Below are 10873 nucleotides of genomic sequence, written 5' to 3' on the forward strand. Positions count from 1 at the left end.
TCTGAGAAGTTTGGTCATCCATCATTCTGCCACGACTCCCTTTATAGAGTCTAGAGCCTATCTTTTTGTCGAGGTCGAGGATCGAGGGTCACATGAGGTTCGAGGGTCCATGTTGCAAGCAAGTTACCTAATTTCGCTCGTCGGGTGTCATGGCTCACCCAACGATTGAAAGCTTGCCCTCATAATCCCTCCTGTACTCGGAATAGAACCAGTGGAAGCAGTCTAGTCTTTCCAACTTTGACGCTAGTTCGGGCATTCTTGCTGCAAGCGGCTGCAAGCCGTAAAAAAACTGTAGCTCCTTTCAAATACTACTCAAAATTTCGCATTTTTATCCACTAGCTTTGAGCTCCTTGTTTCTTAATTCCCATTTGAAAAGTGCATGTTTTCATGAGTAGAAACCTTGAGATCCTTATTTAAAAATTAAACTAAAAAGCGAACTTTGAACTTTGGCATCGTTCTTCTCTCGAAAGCCACTCGACACTGAAAGCTTAGCTGAAGTCCAGTTTGTGATTGACAGCTGTCGTCTCGTTCTCGTTAGTTTGAAAAATTCTAACAGGGATTGTGATTGGCTTATTTTAGTGTGCTTGAACACATAACAGAGCACGCTGACGCCACTTTTCCTCGTTTGGGTAAATAAAGTTTGGTTTGAAAATTCAGCCGAATGCGTGGGGAAATTAAACAAATAAAGAAGACTAGCTCGACTGTGCGTTGTTCCGTTGCAAAGCACGCAGGAAGCGGTAGAGCACGGAAGAAGTGTAGGAGAAAACACGGGGCGTAGTTGAGTGTTTTTTCCTACTTCTTGAGTACTTTTTCCGTACTTCTTCTTACCGCTTATTTCTTAAGTGAAACATGTATTAAATTCAGCTTGGGTTATTCTTGGAGTGGTCTTTGAGGCCCGGCTGAAAAACCCTGATTTTACCTAAAACATAACCAAAAGTAAACAATAGACTGTCCCGTGCGATCAAACAACTCGTACAAGATCTCTTTTTAAAGTTCTTGATATGTTCTGTACTGGTAAATACATAAGCTAAGGCTTCATACATCGCGAAGAAACTGAATCCATAAAATGTCTGCAGGGATTACTTTGATGTTCTGCCCTTTCTGCCATTCAAATTAGGTTGAAAAGGAAATACACTTTTTTTTTCTTTTCTCATGCCAGTTATATGATAGGTTACGCTTAACATTCTTTAAAGAAATAACAGATAAGTATAGTCTTTTTAATGAGTTTGATAAAAATGGGAAAGTATTGTTTCTCTTTAACGGCATTGATACCACTGTTTAGAAAATAGTCCTAAGCAAATACGCGCGCTGATTAGTTAAAAATCGTGTTTCTATTTAACAAATAGATTCCATGTTCCCGTGCGTCTGTGCAGTAATAGATTACAGCTGACGTCAAAATGTGGTAAGAGCAAAAAAGTGGCACACGAGGTGATAGCCGAGTGTGTCGCTGATGTTCTTACCACATTTTGACGTCTTCTGTGATCTATTATTAAACAGACGCACCACAACATGGAATCTATTTGTTTTATACAATAACGAAACAAACTACTACAGATAAAGCTTTTTTTAGTTCAAAATCTTTCAATATAACTCGAAAGCCGGCCTTTGCCACTTTGGCGAACACGGAAAAAGCCATTTGACGTAATCTATTGTCTATACAAAATGAAGCAATCTCACTGGTTGCTATGCGTAGCAAGAATTGTGATTGGTCCAGGGAAATCACGCCACTGTGAAACTTGACTCGAGCGTCGCTCGTCGTGGAATGAAAACTTACAGCTAAAGCAGAATTGAACTGTGAAATCTACAGATCTTAAAAAAATGCTGAAAAGTCAAGTCGGTTTTTGTTATCAGAGCAGCCCTGTGAGTGGAAAAGCTTGGACGTTGCCTTGAATGTTGCAGGAGTTGAAAAAATATGCTCGGAAAACTTGCGGCTGTGGTCAACCTGGAGGACATTCGATTCGAGTTTTTAATGTAAGGAGCGTTAGTGATGGTGGAAATTTGTGTCCTCTGTGGTTGGTGATTCTCAAATCAGTTTAGAATAGTGTCGGAGACACCTTTTAGCTGCAATACAGTTGGCCGTGAGCTGTAGTGAACTATACTTTGCTCGCTGCTATGCCCTGAAACGGACTGGAACATTCGCATTGGAAAGCAAGGTTGTGTTTATTTTAACTGATTTTAAGAAGCGGTTTTGATGTTTCATTCCTGATATCAATCAGTGTGTGAACAATTATTTTGAGACTGAGAAAAGTTGAATTTTTGCAATAAATTAATCTCATAAACATTTTGTTTATTGGGTTTGCTAAATTCGGGATAAAGCAATGGTTCTCGGCTTACCAAGACCAATTTTGTGTTTGGTTTAGTCTCGCTCGACTGTCGACTAAGACTGCTCAAGTATTTTTTCTGAGTCATTTTCTAAAAAAAGAAACGGCTTTATCTTTCTTCCTCCTGCTAGGCTATGCTTCTCCTACCTGTTCAATGCCTCGACAAGACTTTTTTGTACCATATCCATATTTTTGTACCCAGTCATGTAAAACATTATCTAAATTCTCAAAACTTTACGCCATTTTAAAACACAGAGAGAAAGACTTTGTAATGATGACGTCAATCATGCGTCTGTCCTCTTATAGATCATAGGCGAGAACCAATCACAATATAAGAATAACTTAGGTTATTATATAAAACTCGATAGAAACACAGAACCAGGACGAGCTGTTGACGTAATGATGGCGCGAGCAAAGAGAATTTGTGACCTCTCACGCGAAAACGTCACTAACTGATAACCGTTAAACGGTCAAAACGAACGGCTGGCGAACGGCTAACGAACGGATGAGAACCGGATGTTCCAGCCGTTCAAAACGGTTCCAAATACCATTCGAACGGCCACGGAAAAACTTCGAACGGTTGCTGTAAACGTTTGAACGGCACTGGAAAAATTTCAAACGGATGACGCCTGCCGTTCGAACGGCACAGGAAAAATTTCAAACGGATGACGCCAGCCGTTCGAACGGCGAATGAAAACTTTCAAACGGGTGATGCCAGCCGTTCGAACGGCGAACGAAAAATTTCGAACGGGTGATGCTAGCCGTTCGAACGGCTAACGAAAAATTTCGAACGGATGATGCCAGCCATTCGAACGGCTAACGAAAAATTTCGAACGGGTGACTCCAGGCGTTCGAACTGCTAAAGAAACATTTGGAACATATGATTTCAGACGTTCGAACGGCGGAGGAAAACGGTTCGTGTTGAACGAATGGTTATAAACGGCTCAGCGGCTAAATGCAAGAGATCTTGATGTTTTGATAAAGGATGTGTTTTTGCTTCCCTTTCGTAGGTCTATTGCTGCAATTTTTATTACACACTTCTTCAATTCTGCTTTCAAAACTTGACAAAACTTAAAAATGGACACCAAAAGCTTGTAACAGAATAGAACCGGCAAACAATCGTAACACGGCATAACATGAGCCGTTATGACATCTGTTCAAAGTATTGATTTCTTGAACCGTGATTTTAAATACAGTTTCTCTTTCAAAATCGACAAACGTGGCCGTTTGAATCGGAAAGGTTGAATGTTTGTTTTAAACGAACACAGCCATTCGGGTGGCTGTATAAAGTTCCTTCTGAGCAGACAATCCCAGCCGTTCGAAAACCTGAATCCCATCAGATGCCGTTGGCCGATCGAACGGCTGATTGGTTTTGTGAATGGATAGCAGCAGCCGCTTGAACGGATGACGATTTTTTTTTCGAACGGATAACCTCAGCCGTTCGAATGGATGAAGATTTTTTTTCGAACGGACAACCTCAGCCGTTCGGACGGATTAAGGTTTTATTCGAACGGAAGATCTCAGCCGTTTGAACGGATGAAGACTTCTTTAGAACGCATAGCAGCAGCCGTTCGAACGGCTGGAAATTTTTCTGAACGGATGATCCAATCCGTTCGAACGGCATCCCATCGATCACGAACGGATGACAAACGGATGGCAAACGGCAAGCGAACGGTTTTTAGGCATTTGAACGGATAGCCGTAGTGTACGTTTTCGCGTGAGAGGTCACATTTACACTTTGATAATCAAAGTTAACAAGTTGTTTTCCTTTTTTTTCGTCGCGGTGTTTCTATCGAGTTATAGAAACACTCGTGATAGTTTGGGAGAACTCAAAAAAGCTGTGGAAACACTCGTCTGCGGCTAGTGTTCCTACAGCATTTCTCGTTCTCCCAAACTTCCACTCTTGTTTCTATAACTCGATAGAAAGACTGTACATGTTTTCTATTTCTTAAATGTTGATCAACTGCTATTTTTATTTTCCAAGTAATGTCCTTTAGACATGAAATTTCGTTTGCAAAATAAGCTTTGTTTTTTTTTTTTATTTTATTGTGGATGTTATTACATTTTCGTTAGCTTAAATAGGTAATGCCATGTATTGCTATGAAAATATCTTAATAAATTGTTGTTGTTATTGCGATGAAACTGATATAGTGATTGCACGAGCTATGATGCGCGTGCTAAGAGGTATAACGGTTGTATTTGAATGTGTACTCGCAAGAGTTCTAAGACTAAGAGACGGTTATATGGCGAGTACGGGATGCGCAATGTACTCGTAATACAGCGTATATAAGGGACTCACGTTATGGAGTGGCCTGTGTGTGTTAGTAGACTTGCCATGTACAAGTAAGCTAAACGTTGAGAGTCGAGTAATTAAACCGTTGGCTGTTGGACTCCTTGACTGGAAGTTGTTGTCGCCCGCCCGCGCGCGTTACATTATTGTTGTATTCATACATCCCGAACAAAAGGATACGTTCACAAGTCCTTCGTTCATGGTCCCTTTTATTACGCTACTGTCCAAGTCTTTTGAAGTCGCTTGAGGTTTCCTTCCAAAATATCTCACCTTTTTCAAAAGGAATAAAACCGAACTTATTCGAGACGCTTTCGAATGTTTCCGAAAGCAATGCCCACACCCAGCGGTGTGCTCAAGCGGTGTGAAGTTGTAATGTACATCTCTTTGCAAAACGTGGCAAGTTTGGGATCCCATATTTTCATGTGTTTGCAAAGAATTCTTATGAAACTTTGCCTATCTACTACATTCGGCTTGATACGTCGAGCGGTGTGGTTAATCTTATTTGAAATGAAAGAGATTGAAACACATTACATCGTCGAAGTGGTCCTGATTAAAAATACGGATTGGGAATTAAAATGATGAATGATCAAGAGCTATTCTTTTGCCTTGGTTGTATAGCGATCAGTGAAAGCATTCCGTGAATACATATCGAGCACGAATTAAACAAATACAGAGTGATCGTATGTATAAATTAAACCTTGCTTCTTTTGTGGAAAGGACCTTTAAACAGGTGGTAAAGGTCTTTCGAAATAGATGGGTTTCTAGTTGTAAAGTTTTACTCGTCGTCAGAGTGTGTGTTGAGCGATCAGTGAAAACACAATGAAATCAAACTGCGTTAGGGTCGCCCATGGGCTCCTAACCCACTGGACATCGCTGCCGCAACACAAATGATAATCCTTTCTGTGTTTTCTTTACTTCTTAGAGCCAAGTCATGCTGAGCAAGGGATAAAAATTGTTTCAGCTGTAAAGACTCTACAGGTATGGTACACACGAATAAAACTACTTGTACCTGGAAACTTGCAAATTGCCACATTGGTTTACTGTGCATGTGTTCGTGTGGCCATTAATTTGTACATGGTTGGTTTGGAAATTGTGCATTACGAGAAAGATAATCTGGCTCGTTTTCTGCCCTGTTTTCAGGCGTGTTCTCTGGCCTGTTTTCTGCCCTGTTTTCTGCCCTGTTTTCTGAGCTGTTTTATGGCCTGTTTGCTTATCTGGCCTCCTTTCCGGCCTGCTTCCCGGCCTAACTGCCAAGCTGTTTTCCGACTCTAATAATCCAGGCATAGAGTACATTACATGTTGCGTAAACCTTGAATACTCAAGGATTCTATGGCCCCACGATTACATATGCGAGACTAGAATGCTCTAGAACGATGTTTTTGCTTTGGCGCAGAGATCTTCTGTATTAAAAAATTGACACCTATCATCTCTGGAATTTTTTCCATCGGTTTTTAAGACTGACAAACTAATTAGTTCTTGTTTCATTCATAGGAATCATATAATCTCAGCTCTCCAAGGGAGTTAAGACAATACGAACGCAGAAAGCTGGTTGAGACGTTTTGTCAAAAGACTGGGCACAGTTGCATGCCAGACCCTTCTCACATTGCAGTGATTCCGTCTCTCAAAATACTTTACTGTATAACACCTAAAGCGGCTTCCAGGCAATGGAGAAAAATGCTCTATTCATTTGTAGACCAGCAGAAAGGAACGCCTCTACTAAATCGGTATCCTCCCGACGAGCAAAGGCAAAAGTGGGAAAAATATTTCAAGTTCACGTTTGTTCGTGAGCCGTTCGAGCGCATCCTGTCGGCATACAAAGACAAGTTTGTTTATCCAAGATTTCCCCTTCCAATGCTTCAATATCACGGCAGAGCAATTCTGAGAACCGTTCGTCCAAACGCGTCCAAGAGCGCACTTGATAAGCCTTATGACATCACTTTTCGTGAATTCATTGAATATTTAGTAACCGAAGGAAGCAGCAAGAGTACCCCTGTTATGGACTGGCACTGGGACAATTACGTCAACATTTGTGGAATGTATGCCGTCAACTATGACTTTATAGGTCATTACGAAACTTTCGATCAGGACTTGGAGGATTTCAAAGTGGCAGCGGGATTATCGCCTGAACAGGCAAAGAAATTCAATGCTCGAGCCAACAATAAATCCAGTACCGCCTCCTCTATGCTCAGTTATTACTCGAAAATTCCCACAAAATGGATCGACAACCTTGGGCGTTTGTACAGAGCCAACTTTGAGATGTTTGGATACAACTTCCCGGGACCTCTTAAGAGTCTTTTGTAGTAAAGGAAGAGAAAATAGTACGTACGTTTCCGTTTTTAGGCATCGTTTTAATACTTGGAATTTTTTCAGAGATACCGCAATGTAGTTTATTGGACAATTCCGTCACGCAAGGACTTTACTGAGTGTAATAATCATTGCTTAAGTTTACGTTTTAGGGTCAGTTTTGTATCAAGTTCTTTCCGTTTTTACTACTAATCATGTAAAGGAATCGTGTAAGACTAGCTATGTTGGTGCCCCATCTCTGCTAAGACAGTGAACATCGTTCGAGGTGGCGGAACACTCCTCCTTTCTTCATTGATATGGCATCATAACTTTATGGGTACTTAGCACTCTGGCTCCTTAAGTCCGTTACGTTGAGATACTTTGGGGCAGTTTAAGCCATGTTTGAAGTATGTGTCTCACGCGCACCACGAAATTCTCAGTTGTTTGAATAATTCTCTTCATTTCTTAATTAAACACTTGGTAGGCTGTGAAAATAGAACGGATGAACCGTCAAGTAGTCGATGTGGAGAAATTTGATAAGTTGACTTGTGGTAAATATAATCCTACTCAGGCAATAAAATAAACGTACGTTGCAAAAGCTGAAGGGTTAGACTTTCGAACGTTGAGAAATACCAAATACATCGATGAAGTCTTTTTTCGGGTCATGCGATTTTACTACTTTTGAAAAGAAAGAGGGCCGCAAAACGGAATTTTCCGATCTTAACAACATCAGAAGAAAAACAATAACAACAAAGAACAACAACAAAAAAAAAGAAAGAAAGAAAGAAAGAAAGAAAAGCAGGTGATTTCGAACATGACAGTCAAAAGATGTCGAGGAGAATGGCTGTCTAGAAGTGCAGCCAATCAGTTGGCAGGTGCCATAAAGTCTTCCTGAGAAACGTAATAAGCTCTAGGTGTAATAATTCATATTGTCTTGAAATCTATACTTTATTGGTTCCAGCTTACATAGGAAGCTGAGCTGTAGAAATGTTATTGCCTCGATCCAATACTGATGATAGCAAAGCAACTTCCGCTGGGCCATTAGATTAACTTCCGGATAAAATTTAAGTTAGTTGTAGGTGCTGCCTTTTTCCCTTTCGTAAACGGTCGTCGCCATATTCGCGACACTTAAAAATTGTTGAATTATCGTTGATTTTTTTCTACTCAATTGAAGAAAAAGAAAAGCTGTAAGCCGCCACACAGTATCTAACCCAGAACTTATCACATACCAACATCCCTCTCGTAACAGTTCACCTTCAGGGTGACTCGCTAACTCCCCCCCCCCCCCCCTCCCTCCCAATTTTTAATTACAAAAGGTGACTTTCTTAGTATCTTTTTACCTATGGCATTGCCCTAACTAATAATTAAAAAGTTAACCGTAAGCAAACTAGTATGAAAGTGAACAATTAAGCATTTGGTGAGTGGGTATTAGTCTATTAGCAAATAATAAACAGTTTTGACGTAGTCCAGGCCTATGCTAGAGCAGGTATGGAATCGTCCATTCCAAAAAGCTTGGTTACCAATTATAGCATCGACCATTAAAAATGGCATCACCTCTTATTTTTAGCAAACAAAAACAAAAACTACACTTTTCGCACACGTGTGTTTCTGTTCCCGTTTTTCCTTTTTGTTTTGTTTTGTTTGTTTGTTTGTTTGTTTGTTTGTTTTTGTATACTGTTTTTTCCTCAACTTAGTTAATTGATGGTTTGTTAATAGTGTCAGTGTATTTTTGTACTTGGATTAAATTAAGAAAAAGATGACATATTGTATTTTAGAAAATTAATCATTGATTAAAAGAGTATTGGGAGCATTGATAATAACATTGTTATTAAAGAACTTGCGTATTGTAATTAGATAAAGAAAAGAGGATAATAGACCAATTTCGATATATTAAAATTCAGCCTAAAACAATAGACCTCAGCACGAGGCTCTGGGGAATAAATACAGAGTTTGTGGGGTTTATTTCCCAGAGCCTCGTTCTGAGGTCTATTGTGTTAAGCTGAATTTTAATATATCGAAATTGGTCTATTGTATGTGTAATAGCATCTTAATCGAGTTAGAAATGTCACTAAATTTTAATGTTTGGTACTGTCAATTAATAAGTAATGTAAGTTATTTAGGTCATGTGAGTTATGTAAGTTATGCAAGTTATGAAAATAATGTGCGAAATTCAAATTAAAAAAAAAAAGAAAAAAAATGGCGTCGACCGCTTACGAAAGGGAAATCAGCGGAGGCGCAGTCTTCGATGGTGAGTTAAGAACAGTCACCTACAGTGCTAGTAAAGTCATTGGGTTTGCGCAACAGAATTTATGATACAGTTCGTTCATATCTAACTCTTTATGTTTTGCCCTACTGAAATTTGAAAGCATCTCTAATAAGACATCTTAACAATGACACCTTATAGGCGCCGCTTCTCTGGCGGCCGCTAACGGCATGTCGGATGCGCAAATTAAGTTGTTTGGTCGGTGGAAATATAACGTCTTCTTACGTTACATGGAACGTCCACCGTCGAAAAACTAACATGACAAACTTAGCGCCGGTCGCTTAAGGTCAATTTCTGAGTGCCCAAATGGTCCGTTAGTACAAGAAGAAAGCTCGCCGAGGTATATGCAGGGGCTATACCTCTCGCAATATTATATAGTAATATATATCTAACTGAATTCGCAAAAATATGCCCGCATTAACTCAAAGACAGTCCCAGCGGCCAGAAGTCCTCTGACCACCCCCCTGGCTAGCAGATTGGCCCTTCACGCATGCACGTGGCATGGACCACTCCAGCAGGGTGCCATGTCAACACAGAAGCCTCAAACAAGGTCAAACAACTGAGTGAAATACCCAGAAACACAGTCAATATCAAGCTTATTTAACACTGAAAACACAAATTCTAGCTAGTAAGGGGTGTCAGTAAAAGACACCCTCCCCTCCCCCCTGCTTTTGACAACTGGCCCCCAGTAAGCCACCAGTAGATAGGCCAGTCATTGGGCCATGTGCCCAGCCTAGCCTTGACGGAGCCCCCCCTCCCCCTCCCCCCCTCCCCCCCCCCCCCCGTGAGTTTAAGGTCGTTGGCTTCGCCCGAATCCAGGCGAAAACCTAACGGGCATGTTTTTGCGAATTCGCTCAGATATCAAGGCCAAAAAGGTCCCCCGCAAGCCAAATTGTCTCAACCTTGTCCTAAACATGCAGTGTTAGGGGCAAGTTGTCCTTTCAGATCCCTTCCAGGTGCCTTTTGCCCTCAAGAGTTATTGAAATGAAATGTCACGTAACGGCTACTTTTTGGCTGAAATATACAGGTAAATTACCGATTCCACTGCTTACCAAGCTCTTGTTAGCATGATTGGCTAATTTAACCCACAGTAAAGACATAGTGAGGTCATTTAGGTGAAGTCGCAGAGGTTAAGCCTGTCTAAATTGGTGCCGCGGCGAATCAAATGATCAATTTAAGCTCTAATTTAGCTTTGTTTGGCTCGTTCGACTCATTTGCAGCGACTTCAAAGGCTTGTATAGGCATGGCATGGACTCTATTAAGAGTACAAGAGGTAGATAGCACTCTCGGTACGACATGGCCATATTTATGTACATTTTCTAACCGATTTTCCAAAAACATGCCCGCTATTTAGGTGCAAAGTCTTAAACACGGTTTTAATATTTAATAATAATATTTAATATTTCTAAGGCGCAAATTAACATGTGAATATGATCAAATGCGCCTAAATTCAGACATATATTGGCACAGAATGTTCTAAACTGCTCAGGGAATTCCCTAGTTTGACTCTAAATGCTTTAGAACGATCGACAGAAATTAGACACGCTCGTTTTTCGACCTTTCTGGGTCATGCAGTCTTGTTCCCTTGAAATATATGTCTGGATTTATGAAAACGGTGTTAGACTGAATCAAGTGTTTTTTGATTTATTTGTTTTTTTCATTTGTTTGTTTTTTGTTTTTTGTTTTTTCTGCTTTCGCTATGATAGCAGCTTGTAA

At 40.4% G+C, this 10873-nt stretch overlaps 1 protein-coding gene across 1 annotated transcript; it reads left to right on the plus strand.

The window, feature by feature from the left end:
* Positions 1–5527: 5527 nt before the first annotated feature.
* Positions 5528–7492, plus strand: LOC110057349 (carbohydrate sulfotransferase 11-like). Its single transcript, XM_089286765.1, has 2 exons — positions 5528–5589; positions 6103–7492. The coding sequence occupies exon 2, from the start codon at positions 6196–6198 to the stop codon at positions 6910–6912; it is 717 nt and encodes a 238-aa protein (XP_089142891.1). The 5' UTR covers positions 5528–5589; positions 6103–6195; the 3' UTR covers positions 6913–7492.
* The last annotated feature ends 3381 nt before the right edge of the window (positions 7493–10873 follow it).

This window comes from Orbicella faveolata, unplaced genomic scaffold (genome assembly GCF_042242905.1).
Source record: "Orbicella faveolata isolate gen_17 unplaced genomic scaffold, um_ofav_v1 contig_14, whole genome shotgun sequence".
Taxonomy (NCBI): Eukaryota; Metazoa; Cnidaria; class Anthozoa; order Scleractinia; family Merulinidae; genus Orbicella; species Orbicella faveolata.